This window comes from Crocuta crocuta, unplaced genomic scaffold (assembly GCF_008692635.1).
Source record: "Crocuta crocuta isolate KB4526 unplaced genomic scaffold, BGI_CrCroc_1.0 scaffold207, whole genome shotgun sequence".
Classification (NCBI taxonomy): Eukaryota; Metazoa; Chordata; class Mammalia; order Carnivora; family Hyaenidae; genus Crocuta; species Crocuta crocuta.
The window spans coordinates 2,486,747-2,500,688 of record NW_027531996.1 but is presented as its reverse complement, the minus strand read 5'-3'; the positions used below and the strand labels follow the sequence as shown (position 1 = coordinate 2,500,688).

The following is a 13,942-nucleotide window of genomic DNA, read 5'->3' as shown; positions in this document are numbered from 1 at the left end:
CTTCCCTGCTTCAGGCATTCACCATCTTTTATATGGATGATGGCACCGGCTTCCTAACTGATTTTCGTTTTTCTCTTTCCAGTCCATTCTCCCAACATTTCCCCAATAATTTTTTTAGAAATATACATCTGGGGTGCCTGGGTGGCTCAGTCGGTTGAGCATCTGATTTCAGCTGAGGTCATGATCTCATGATTGGTGAGCTCCCCATGGGGCTGTCTGCTGTCAGTGCAGAGCCAGCCTTGAATCCTCTGTCTCCCTCTCTCTCTGCCCTCCCCCACTCATGCTAACTCTCTCTCTCTCAAAAATAAATTCACATTACAAAAAAAAGTAAAAAATATAAATATAAATATGATTACATTATTCTAGAGTTTCAAAAATCTTTCAACAGATCTCCAGAGCCTAGAGAAATGGACTCAACTCCCTAGTACTGCCTTAGGCCCAAAGTCAAAAGCGCTGATTTTAGATGTTTAACCAGCGAGTTTTGTGTAAATTCAGCTGAAGAATGGACACATAATGACAAAAATCAGTGAAGAGACTATTCTAAAATACTGTTTTGAAATCTCTATTATCAGATTTGCAGATTTTATAAGTCCACGTTGTTCCCAGAATCCTTGAGTAAACACAATGACCAATGAGTATTGATTTAGAATTGAAGCGTATTACTTTCTTTGGGGTTTTAAGTTTTCCGACTACTTAACAGAATAGACAGAGTCATACAGCCCACAGATTTTAGCCAGATCCCTTGATTTCCATAAATTACTTACTCTGTGGCTTCATCTTAGTATCTGGAATAAAGGTATCAAGTAATCAGGATGAAAGGGTGGATGAAAGAAACATTTTTGAGAATGAATGATAGGACCTGGTTACTATTAAAAACCTGGGTGCTGGAGTGCCTGGGTGGCTCAGTCAGTTAAGTGTCTGATTCTTGATGTTGGGTCAGGTTGTGAGATTGAGCCCTACATCAGGCTCTGAGCTGGGTGTGGAGACTGCCTAAGATTGTTCCTCTCTCCCTCTCTCCCTATCCCTACCCCATTCTCTCTCTTTCTCTCTCTCAAGATAAAAATCAATAAACATAAATAAACAAGGGGCTCCTGGGTGGCTCAGTTGGTTAAGCTTCCGACTCTTGATTTTGCCTCAGGTTCATGAGTTTGAGCTCTACATCAGCAAGCTGACAGCACAGAGCTTGCTTGGGATTCTGTCTCTGTCCCTCTCTCTCTGCCTCTCCCCCATTCTCTCTCTCTCTCTCAAAATAAATAAATAAACTTAAAAAAATAAAATAAGTAAAACCTGGGTGTCCATAGTAAGTTCTGTCCTCTGTCTCAGGGGAATGTAGCCAAGTCTTGCATTTAGACATAGTGAGAAACATAATTTAGTGTAGAGTATGAGAGGAGTTGCCTATGTGGGTAATTGTTTATGGGGGGGGGAGAAAGAGAACACATAATATTAATAAATCACAACCACGTCCAATAAAATAGAAATTGGGAGGCTCAATTTCAGATAAAGGCAAACAATACTCCACTTTCCCATTTTCTTAGTATTAGAACCCTAGCTTTAAAAGGCAAAGATAATGGGGAAGCTTCTCTTTCTTAGGATCTGACAAAAAAGGAGCCAATAAGAAATGGAAATGGAGTCAAAGAAGAGAAAGTCATTTCCAGAGATGCATCTGTGAGAGTCTCTAGTAGGTGGAAGGGAGGGAACAAGCATAATTGAACTTCTACTGCTCTATGGTATAGTACCTCATATGCATTGACTCTTTTAAGCCTCATGCTATAAAGTAAGAATAACTATTTCCCTTTGTGGCTTAACAGAGAAAAACCTAGCCACATACTTACTAAGGGACAAAGGGACAAAGATCTTTCTGACCTCAAAGAACATGCATTGTCATCTCCCTATGACCACGAGTAGCCAGCTAGAAAGTCTCCTTTCTCAGAATAGTGTCTATCTTTCCAGATTCATTCATTAAACACGTCTTCACTGAGGCACGGAGGTAGGCCATGGAGTAGTTGTGGTTCTGCTTTGTGGAAGGGGTATTCAGAGGATCCTGAGAGGTCCCTTCTGGCTACAAAATTCAAGAACTGTAGGACAGCCCCCTTCTCTGCTGTTATCAGTATCTGAGTAATTCCCACCAGGGAAAGGGCCAGAACATGGTGACCACTACTGGTCTGACCAAGCGAGAGACACCAGAAGAAGAAAAAGCCATTAGGAGGTCTGAGGGTCAAACTGGACACCAGCAGGCTCTCATAGGCACCTGTGTTAAAGACAGACCCAGTACAGAGTTTCAGTTTGAGATGATGAAAAAGTTTTGGACACAAATAGTGTTGCACAACAGTGTGAAAGTACTTTGATGTTCAGTCATCTGTACTTAAAGATGGCTAAAACGGTACATTTCATACTGTATACATCTTACCACAATATAAAAAGTTTAAAGGTACACTTAGCAAAATAACTTCTTAAAAGCAATTTGGGTTTTTTAAGGATTTTATTTTTAAGTAATTTCTACACCCAATGCGGGGCTACAACCCCATGATCAAGGAGTTGCCCGTTCTGTGGAATGAGCCAGCCAGATGCCCAATGAAAATAATTTTGAAACACATTGTGCAACATTGGTCCTAAATGTACACCTATCTAAAGCATTGACCATTCACACTACTCAGTTTATCTTAGTTTTTAAGCTATCAGTAGAAGGAAGGAAGGAAAGAAACTAGCAAAAGTGCCATTAGTTTACCTGTGGACATAGTCACAACCATGGTCAAATTGTTTCCCTAAAGGAAACAATTGTTCTGAATTGTTTTCCACCGATAGCATCCAGCATCTGATCCATTAAGCAGCACAGTGCACATAAAAGGAATGCTCAGTAAGGCACCTAAAAATAAATATAAATCGTGAAGACTGTTAAGTGATGACGATAACAACAGCAAAATAGGCTCAGGACCAAGTCTTTCCATCCTGAGTGCCACAATCATCAGGTCACTCTGACCTTCCCTGGCAGGCAGCCCTGGACGGCTGGAAAAGGTGACTTCCTGACCAGGACCAAGGAGCCTGGCAGCGACGACAGGCTGAGCCATAGGGAGGTGTCTCAGGTCCAGGCTTGAGTGACGGTGACAGCAGCTCCTGACAAGGAAGACCACCCCGGCGATGGGACTGCCTGGGTTCCAGGACCAGGAAGCACCCGTCTCCCATTCCTTGTCAGGGACTGCACAGCCACACAGCACTGTGGCAGTCAGTGGCCTTCCTGAGAGGCAGGTGGTGCCTCTCTCATCTGTACATTACAGATGGAAAGAGCTAGGCTTGAATAATGATATGCAGACAGGTGGCTTCTTTTCCTCCATGGAGCAAAAAGAAAAAGTGACTCACTCAATATTCTCCTTGGAACTGGCTCCAATGCTTTTTCCACTGTAAAGTGTCAATTCAGAAAATGGAAAGAAGCTCTTGGCTAGGGACTATAACTGCAGTCAAAAGAAAGAGACCGAAGCTAGAAGGACTCAAGTCTGGACTCACAGTCTGTTTTTGAGTTTGGGGGGAGAAATCGCTAGGGACTAAAGTAGGAGGTGAAACTATCCCTGTGTAACTTTATACCTATATACACCACTAGAGGGGGCAGTTGCTCCACATCGGTGGTCTCTGCTTGGCTGAGAAGGTACTTCTAAGGTGAGAGACCCCTAAGGTCCCAAGGGTCATTTTAGCTCTCCCCTGCCCAAGTGTGGCCTGCATTTACTTAGCAAATATCACCCAGTTTTGGATGAGGGAGGCATGCAGGCATCATCTTGTGCCAGGCAGCTGGCTGTTTCCCCCCACTCTTAAAGAACTCCAGAAATAGACTCCAGCATCTCCCTTGGCTGCTGTTACAAGGCTGTCAGTGTTGGCTGCTGGCCACCCATAGGCCCTGAGACAGGAGCCAGGTAAGGGCAGATAACCCTCCCCATCCCCACCCCTCACTCTGGGCGATGGTGATGCAAAGGGAGCAGTGGCTCCTCCCTCCTGCCCAGGAGACCCAGGCACCCGCTTCCATCCTCTGGCCACCTCAAAGGCCATGCCTGAGAGCAACACTTAAACTCGTGGCCTGCGCACCCAGAGCCCGGAGCCCCTTCATCTGCCTCTTGAGCTCCTGGTCCTCAGAAGCACCCTTTGTGGGGGTGAATTTGGGCTCATGAGAAACCCCATTTAGAATCTACTCCCACCCCTCCTTGCCCCCAATGCATCTGTCTTTGCTTCATTCCATCTGGTGTCCTCAGAGGAATGGCTAATTAAATTGAAAAGAGCTGGCCTATTTTTGGTGTTTTTCAGCGAAGACCGAGAGGAATAGCCACAAAGTTTGGAAAGAACCCCAGGGAGACTGAAAAGTCCTGGAGTTGGCTGGTTGTTCTAAGATTGGCGGGTCCTAAGTCCCGTAGGCTATCTGCTCCAATTAAGGTTCCCCATCCCAGTCTCTGGGTCATCCGATTTGGGAATGGGGTAAAACCTGGAGGAAGGGGAAATATTCTCCTGGGGGTTCTTGATTCACTCCTCCCAGAAGAAGAGACAAGCTCGTTTATTGGGCTTTGTTTTTTGTATTTTGGGTTTTTGTTTTTTTTTTTCTGCCAAGTCAGAACAGCAACTGTACCAGTTTTGGGGAACAATACTTGTTCTCTGGAGAAAGATGGCAGGAGTTGGGGTGAGGGGGTGAGATGTGGAGGGGAGGCAGGGTGGAGCAGAGGTACAAATCTCTATCTTAGGTTCCTTTACTTGCATTTGAACAAATATTGTTTCCTCCCAGAAAATGACTTTCTACCCAGAAAGAAAACTCATTATGTTACCCTCCTATGTGAAAACACCCTTTGGCTTTTTATTTATCTGCTTAATTGATAAACTCCATAACTGGACCTATAATGTTCCCTTTAAGTCAACCCAAGCCTTTCTCACCAGATTCAGTTCCTTCCATCCTGTGTTCTAGACACCGTGAGTGTTTCACCATCCTTTTTCACCTTTTGCTGTTCCCACACATTTCAAGACCTCTGCTAGGAATTCCCTTCTCTGCGTAGCAGATTTTAATCGTTGATGGACTTGCAGTGCACTTTTACCTCTCTGAAGCCTTTTTTTTTTACACTTCTAGGAATTAGTCACTGTTTCACTCTAAGTCTCCAGAACTTTCATAATAGCTCCATCATACCTCTGACCAAACACATTATAGTGATTTTTTTTTACGTCTCTGTTCTATGTAAAATATTTTCTCCTTGAGCAAGGAGTGTGTTTCATCCATCCATATAGCCTGATCTCCAGCACGGAGCCAAGTGAATATTTACTGATGAATTGCTTGATCATCAGGACATCACTCTGGGAAGTGGAAGAAATCTGTCCTCTAGAGAACCTAGTAGGGAAGATAGTTCAGAAAGTTCAGGTAGGCAGTTCAGAAATTGATCCTTCCCAGGTGAGGTGAGAAGTCGTGTGTGGAGTCAGAGAACCACAGTCAGGTGGGTGCCTTTGTCCATGGCTGTTATGTAAAATTTCAGGCGTGAGAGATTTGAAACTTGACCTTGGGTGGATCCAGTTGCTAAGTAAGTGGCATTCTGCTACAGTGAAAGACAGTACTCCCAGCTCTTCGCTCACCTGTCCCCCAAGCCCTGTCTCACATTCCCACTTCCTCCAAGAAGCCTTCCCTGAATATTCCTGCTCCTGCCTCTAGCTGGACTGCTAGGTTCTTGAAGTTCTATCGTCATTGGACAGCACAATCATGGCGCATGTTTCGTGTCCCCACATTGTTAGTCGGTGCTGATGAAATTGCCTGCTTAGGATCATAGAGACTGTGTTGTACGTACTCTGCCCCTGCCCCTCTGGATCTGCTCCCACTGCTCTCCACTGGGCTCTGTGCCCCGGAAGTTTGGCCTCTTAGGATTGCACCAGCCTGATTCTCTTCTCCTCTGGCTTTCAGTTAGGTTTGCAATGGGAGGCATGGGAGTAAGTGGAGATGGCAGCCCGTTCTGCCCCTTGCTTCTTTCCTGCTGGCCAGAGGTTGGCAGTGTTTCTCTTCCTCAAAGGCCCTCTGTGGAGTGGCCACCACCTTCTCCTCATTGGCAGCCATGCCTCTGAGATTGCACCAACCGGTCCCTCCGCTTGGCCAATGTGGCTATCTCCTGGGTACTTAGTGGCCCCTGATAGTTTCCTATCACCCTACTCCAGTCTTGTAAATAGCCTCTTCATCAGATTCTCCCCATTATTTCACTTTGAGTGGGAATTAGACACGGTGGCCCTACCCTCTGGTGTAGCTCCGCGCCTGTAGGTTTCTCCAGATGGCCGCTCAGTGTTGGTGCTTGGGCCTGAAATTATTGATCACTTTCCAGGAGCTTTACATACATCTGCATATGTCCCACTCCCCTCTGATTTCTTAAATGTTCCAGCCAGAGACCATGAACATTTGTCCCCAACCTGAGGAGTAACCTTCAGGGAGTTTGGGGTTCCATAATAGTCCCTGAAGTCACAAAGAATCCTGTCCTTCCCAATATGTTCCCTGTTTTTCTGAACTAGTTAGAGCTACAAACATGGAATGGCTTTTTGTTTCTTTTGGGGGGGGATCCCAGTTTCTCCCTTGAGCAATCAACCATCAAGTCAATAATCTTCAGTGCTGTCGAATGTGCCCCTGCCTTCCCTCCTCCCCCACCTCCATTCCCCAAGTTCAGGCTCCTTGAGTTCGGGCTTCTCAGGACCTGCAGCTCCTGGGTTCTGGGCCTCCCCATTCAACAGCACCATATCATCCTGCAGGAAGCAAGTTTTCGGACCCCTCGTGATCTCCAGACCACTATCCAGACACCCACTACGATGAAACAGGTGCACTTGAGTCTGCACACTTTCAACTGTAATACACGGGCATCTGTCTTACCAGGAGGACTAGAGCCAACGGGCCTTCTGGCTCAAGGTCCCCCAACTTCTCAGGAGCTCAGAGCTGAACAAGGAGGGCTTTCGCTTGCTGACTTGCTTCACCTAGTTCTGAGACTTCAGTAAAAACTCTTCTCCTGGGAGCCTCTCTGTGTGCTGTCCTAGTTTGCCTAGGGGGCCCTCAGAGCCAGATCCAAAACCAGCTGCCTAAAGGGAAACTGAGGCTGAGAGAGGAGAGGCAGCTGCGGCCCTGAGTGGCAGGAGAGCGTGGCTGGGGGACGGGAGAGGGGACAGGTGTGCTGTTGAAGGTCATCAAATGCTGACATTCTGAACTGAGAGGGTTGGAGATGAAGATAGGAGTGCGTGCAGGGGAACAAAGCAATGGGAAAGAAAAACTATCAGGGGCATGTGTGCATGCACGCACACTAGAAAAAGCTTTGGCCAAATTAAGACTTGTGGAGCCAACCTCTCTCCCTTCAACTCCTCTGCCTACACTGCCCCACTGTGGGTTATCACCCTCTCCCAGCGCCAGGACTGGGCGCTGATTGTTTAGCCTGGGGTAAAGACCCACTGACTGCGCCCCTCCCCCCCACACCTCGGCCTGAATTGCCCCTTCCCACTCTGCTCCCGTTCCACCCGGGCCGCATAAAGGAGAGCTGGCACCCTCGCCCACGTAGCACCTCCTGCCAGATTGAGACACTTGAGCTGGGAGATTACCGGAGCTCTCTTTTTAACCATCTCAGCTCATGTGACTGGCTCCGGTCCAGGCAGACAGATGCGGGCCAGCACTGCAGGCAGGGCACACAGCGCTATTTTATTTCCTACCCGGTTCTCTTCAGGCAGGGCTGGCAGGGTGGGGCTCTCTCATTGTATTTAAGCCTCAGCTGGCGCCACCGAATTGCCCCAGCCTCAGCCTTTGCCCCTTTCCCAACCCTGTAGGTAAAAATAACCCCCCCCCCCATTTTGGCACCTTTGGGGAGTTGGAGGAGGGTAGGGGAAGAGAGTTGCTGAGAATGCACCGTAAACACCTCATGGGGTGGGGGTGGGGTTGAATGGGGCTCTTTCTTTCTTTCTTTCTTTCTTTCTTTCTTTCTTTTTTTTTTTGATAGCAGCAGGGGAGAGTCTGGCTCCAAACTGAGACTCTGCTCCCAACCAAAGGGACAGGGAAGAGTGTTTGGTGTTTCCGCTTTGGGCCTCAGTTTCTCGCTTGTTCCTGTCAGGAATTGCCTGGGCACCATTCATTCATGATCTTTCAGGCAGGAGGCATTGTAGATAATGGGTGGCCAGTGGGGGGCATGGTCATGGCTAGGGATGGACGGGAGCAGCCACGACAAACATCCTGTGCTGATCTCCACCCCCACGCTTTATTTTTTTTCACTCCTAGGGCATCTAGTGCACCATCATATGTATCTCCTTGAATGTCAATTCTTTACCCGAGCTTTACCTTTCACCAAATTTTGAGAGTAAGAATTTGTGTCTAATTCATGTTTGAATTGCCCAGCCCGGTGCCTGGTGCACAGAAGACGTGAGAGAAGAATGGAGAAGGCAGGTGGAGAAGGGGGACAGGGGGCTTAGCGCCCCTGGGGAACACGTAGCTGTGTGGGGAGGGGAGGACACTCCCAGGGCTGGGATGGGGGCACTGCCATTGCTCTCTTCCTTGTTTCTAAATTTACCAGCCTTGACTCTACGGTCTGAGAAATCACAGCCTTGCCCCCTTCTCCAGCCCCAGCTCCACCCAGGCTTTTCCCGCTAATGCTGCACCTTTCTCCCGGGAAGCAGTTGTTGAATTTAGGGCCAGGAATAAAGAAAGAATGGGGGATTACTCTCCCTTTGAAATGCAGCTGCCTGGGGCCAGGTTCGGCTTGGAATGGGTGGGGGGGGGCGTGTGTGACCCTGCAGTTGGGAAACAGTTGTCCCTGCAGGAAGACCGGCCACGGAAGCGCCTGACCCCTGTTATTTTGGCAGGATTGAGGGGAAGCACCTGTGGTCCGTCCCTCTGCTTGGCCTCCTCCGTCTCACTCCTGCTGCTGTGCCTGGACGGTCTCTCTAGCACTTTGAAGCAGAAAGTGATTTTGGGTGCCAAGGAAAAGAAAAGGGCTCTTTTTTTTTTTTCTTAATGTTTATTCATTTGTGAGAGAGAGACAGAGACAGAGAGAGACAGAAAAAGAGAAGGAGTGAGCAGGGGAGGGGCAAAGAGAGAAGGAGACACAGAATCCAAAGCAGGCTCCAAGCTCTGAGCTGTCAGTGTAGATAGAGCCCCATGCAGGGCTCAAACCCCTGAGCCATGAGATTATGACCTGAGCTGAAGGGTATGCCTAACTGACTGAGCCACCCAGGTGCCCCTGGAAAGGGACTCTTGAATGAAGACTTCCTGGAAGGGACTGGAGCCAGGACAACATGGGACAGCTGCTCAAAAATCACAGAACAGGATCTCAGGGAGGGAGATTCTGAATCTGTCCCAAGTACTCGCCTGGGTCTCAGGCACTGGGTTTGGTGATGGGACAGAAGTAAACAATGTCGATTTAGCAACTGGAGAAAACAGCAACGCCGGCCAGCAAGCTGTTGGAAGGAGGCAGGCAGGGAAGGAAGGGCGGTGGGGAAGTCTGGTGTCTGCGCCTTCCTCCTCCTCTCTGCGTCCTCTGGATAGTGAATTTGGGATAGAATTGATATCTGAGGAGGGAGTACCAGGAGTCGAACCCCTGACCTGAAATCATGCCGGAGAAACCCCAAGGGTGACCCCACCTTTGTCTTCAAGGGCAGAAATGGAAGTGAGAGCCATGTAGCTTTGGGGATAGCGTATCTTTCTCCTCCTTCAGCTCAGAACACAAGGCTTAGGCAAGAACATTCTCTTCTGAATCTACCTCCCCTTCCTGCCCCATTCACTTACAGATTTACACAAATTTAAAACCAGAGCAGAGCGTAGGTAACTTGGGAGTTTTCTCTAAACCCACTGCCTGGCTTTTGTTAAACAACAGAACATAGGAACATTTGGTCTGCGATGCTGTGGATGCTCCCATCTCTGACAATGCCACTGGAGTGCCCCCCTCCCCCCACCGGCCCTTGCTCAGTAAGTCACTGTTGAAAGAATAAATGCACTAACAAAGGCCTGTACGGACATGCATTGGAAAGGCAGAGATGTGTGGGCTAGGGCTCCACCCTGGGAATGATTAAGGATTCTCTGCAGTGGTTCGGATTGGGTATCCTGGGTCTGCTCCTGAATCAGGAGCTGTCAGCAGCCAGATACAAAGGCAGCGCCGGACAGCACTTGTAAAACAAGGTCAACTTGTACCCAGGCTCATGCTGTAGAAAAATCAAGACCAGACCTTAGCATTGTCACGGTCTAGCTGCGGTCACTTCAGGTCTCTGCCTCTGGACTGAAATTACCTCCTGGGTAATGAGAAGCAATGGACGACACACCTATCATTCCCATTGCCATTTCACTGCCTTCTCTAAGCTCTAAGTTCCGATAGTTTTGGCCTTACCATGGTCCCAAAAGCCCCTGTCCTGGCTAGGGGTCTACTGGATCAGAAGGAAATCTGAACAGCCTGTGGAAGGCTGATATTCTTTTTTACTTCTGCCTGGCTTATGGATTCTCTCAAGGCCCAGCTGCTTTCACGTGAGTACAGAAGGTCCTTTTCTAGCTTTAGGCTAGACTCTCAAAAGGCAAAAAGCCTGTTCAAGAACCCAGGGGATGATTCAAGGGCAGAAGGCAGCCCTCGAGTTCAGTGTCCACTTAGCTCCTGTTGCCAGGGCAGGAGTGAAGCAGGGCCAGCTCAGAGGCAGCCGGAGCTGAGTTGCCCACGGGCCCCTAAGAACTTTGTTTCCCTTTCCTTCCATTTGCTCACTTCCCTTAGCTTTTAAGTTATTCCGTGATACAAGGCCTTGGCCTAATAAACACACTGAAACTTCCCAAATAAACTGTACTTCTTGAAGCTGCTTATTAGGATTCATCCTTAAGCTTGGGCCTCTGGAGGCTACATGTAAGAAATCCTGATAGGACAGCTGTGGCTTAGGGACCCCGGGAAAGTGTCTATCCCTACCAGACTTCCCATTTCCCTTTTCCACAAAGCCAGGGTGTGTCCCGGTCTCTGAGGAACTATCGGAATAAGCAGAATCTCTGTCAGGCCCTCTCTCATCCTACCCCTTGTCCATTTGTTTCCTTTCTCATACATGTTCTCTCTCTCTCATTGTCGGCACTGATAATCCATAGTGACTGGTACTCGCTCACCACGCTGGGCCAGCTGCGGACGTTCTCTGACTTGGTTTTGAAACAATCATGAGCTGCCAAAAAATTCTCAAAGCATTTCACCTTTATTTTTTAATAAAGACCCCCACCCCAAAACAAAACAAAACAAACCCATTGAGTCATCTATGCCAAACTATACTTTCCAGAGGAAGCGTGTCAGCAGATTCAAATGAACAATGTTGGAATCCCATGATACCAAGATGATTCAAACCTGATGGTTTGAGGCTGACATCCTGAGCTGAAATAGTCAGAGGTCACCATCTGGCCTGATTTGGGGGCAGTCCTTTCTTTTTAGTTTATCTGTGTGGTGGCAGAGGAGGTGAGGTTCTTTCTAGTCAACAGGCAGGCTTCTCCTGTTATAGAAAAATTGTGAGAGTCTAGGCACGACTTAGTGGTTGGTGAGCTATATTAAGAATCATATTCTCTCCTTCAGAGTCTAGACGATGTATTTGTAGCTCTGGCTTATCTCAGGGGTTATAGATCTCAGGGACCAGAGCTTTTAGTCCCTACATGGATGGGTTCACTGGGATGCTTAAAAACTTGCCTCACTGAAATTAGCACGCATAATTTGACAGACACTTGGAAAAGGATTGCCCCCTAATCACATTATGGTAGAAGGCCAGGTTAGGAAGTAAATTCTTTTAAATTCCTAGGCTGTGGGAAGTACAGGTCGAAGATGAAAGTGGGGCATGTTGGACTGAGGATATTAAAAATACTTTTTAAAACTGGGAAGCTGATCCCTGGCAGAGGACAACTCTTCCCTGACGTGCCATTCGCTCATCTTGTCGCTCTCCCTGTTTGGAAGAGTCCAGGGTGTTCGTATAGTGGATGGTGTGAATGCTCTCCGTGCAGTGAGTTACGTTGCTCTGCAGACCAGTCATCTCTGACACCCTGAAGACCTGGAGGAACACCTGCTCTGGGAGCTTCAAAGGAAAGATGCTTATCCTTGATTCTCAGAGGAGAAAAAGCATATGCACGCAGCCTGGAACAACCATTGCCACTTTTCTACTTCCATGTTGAAGACCTCAAATCACAGATACATGAGACACAATTAAAAATAAGCGAGAAAAAGCTTTCCGTGGTTCACGAAAGCAGTAGGAGTATTGTGAGGAAAGCTTAGAAGCATTTATCAGCTGCTACCCAAAATTTAGCATTTGACTTTAATTATGCCTACTTAGGAATTAAGCAAAGCAGAAAATGTTTCAACACGACAAGCTGCTGCAGACCCAAACTGTTTCACAGTTGAACTTTTTATTTAATCTTTTCTGTTGCTTTTTTGATCATGCAGTAAACCCCACTCTTAACAGATTAAAGGTTATAAAAATTAAAATATAATGACATTAGCCAGCTAATCCATTTTCCCAAACCTTCTTAAAACACCATAAGACCAAAGCATGCTACGACAGTCATACACCAGTGTTGTCTGGGAAGAGCCAGGCTCCACCCTCTCTTTCAGAGTCCCTGTGGGACAGAAGCAGAGTCCATATGCCATAATTAAGGTTATGGCTGCATTTTTCATGATTACCAAGGTGTCAAATACTGGACCAGAAGGAGGTGCCCTCATATAACCCTTCTCCGCTTACCCTTTCTCAGAGGAGAGACTGGAGAATAGAGATTGTGTGAGTAAATTTAAAAGACAAGAGGTGAGCACATTCCTGGTACATGGAGGGAAACTGCACACTGTGAATAGCATTATAACTGGTTAATTTAGAGCATTAGGAAGACATGGGCCTGCCCATTTGAAGCTTACATTCCAATAAAAGGGAACTCATGATAGCATACGATGAATGAACAGATCAATCACCATGAGGCCAGAAGGTAGGACAGAGTCTAATACAATGAGCAGTATTAGCTGGATTAACCAATTTCCCATGTTGAAGGAAAAAAAAAAAAGACTTCAGCAAATGAAATAAAACAGAAATTCCTACCCTACCCTTTTCATGGTGTCAGTAGCAATTTGGAAACTCAGTTCATTCTGTCAATTTAAAAATCAGTAGAAGTCAACCAACTTGACCTGTTTAATGGAAATGATCAGAACAACAAAAATGGCTGATGGGCCAACCAGCAACTGTCATAAGACAGCCTGACTCTCTGCACTAACTCTGATCTAATTCAGTCGCTCACTGCTGTGGGCAGGGATCCAAGAAAAGAATGTAACAGGGGCTGAAAGAAGGGGGCACAAGATAACAGCCTCTAAAAACGACAACGTGGCCCTAATCTTGAAGCAGACTCCAACCTCCCCAGATCCATCTGGCACAACCACCACATCTGACAGCAGCCCACGGTCTCCAAACATGAACTGGCTGCAGAGGATGGGCGTGCCAGCCTGAGTGACTCTGCTCCGCATCACTCACTAGGTTGCCAAACTTAGGCACAAACACATCCCTCCACCTTCTCGGAGCCTTTTAGAATGTGTCTACGGTGTCACGGGTTACCTACAGCCTGTCACTTGGCCCGGTTTCAGGAGCCTAAATGTCTACTCAACGTACAGAGAGAGACCACATTCCACCTCAGCCACAGGCTCCCTGGTCCCCCGTCACAGACGGCGTGGGCTGACCAAGGAGACTCCACACTAAAAACACAAACACCGAAATCCAGGGCCCAGCACACGTGTTTGGGGCGGCAATCCTGGTGACACTGTTTGCTTAGAAAAGCAGGTCTTCCATCCTGATAACAACGAGCAAAACCACCTCAACCCTGCTGGGCGGAGATAACGCAGGGGATCCTTACGCAACTCCTCCGTCAGGTAGTAGGTTCAGCGGGCCCCGGAGGGGCCTAACAGAGGTGCGTGTTCCATTGCCTTCTGTCAACCAGGAGGAAAGGAAGCCATTCAAGTTTTAAATAGTGCAG

General features: G+C 47.4%; 1 protein-coding gene across 1 annotated transcript in view; it reads right to left on the bottom strand.

The window, feature by feature from the left end:
* MAPKAPK2 (MAPK activated protein kinase 2) overlaps nucleotides 1-11,973 on the bottom strand; it is a 73,820-nt gene extending 61,847 nt beyond the window's left edge. The window contains exons 1-2 of the mRNA XM_077775157.1: nucleotides 11,859-11,973; nucleotides 6,632-6,824 (exon numbers count right to left, since the gene is read on the bottom strand). Coding sequence (XP_077631283.1) covers nucleotides 6,632-6,824; nucleotides 11,859-11,973 — 308 coding nt within the window. The remainder of the gene's footprint in view (nucleotides 1-6,631; nucleotides 6,825-11,858) is intronic.
* Between the last annotated feature and the right edge of the window lie 1,969 nt (nucleotides 11,974-13,942).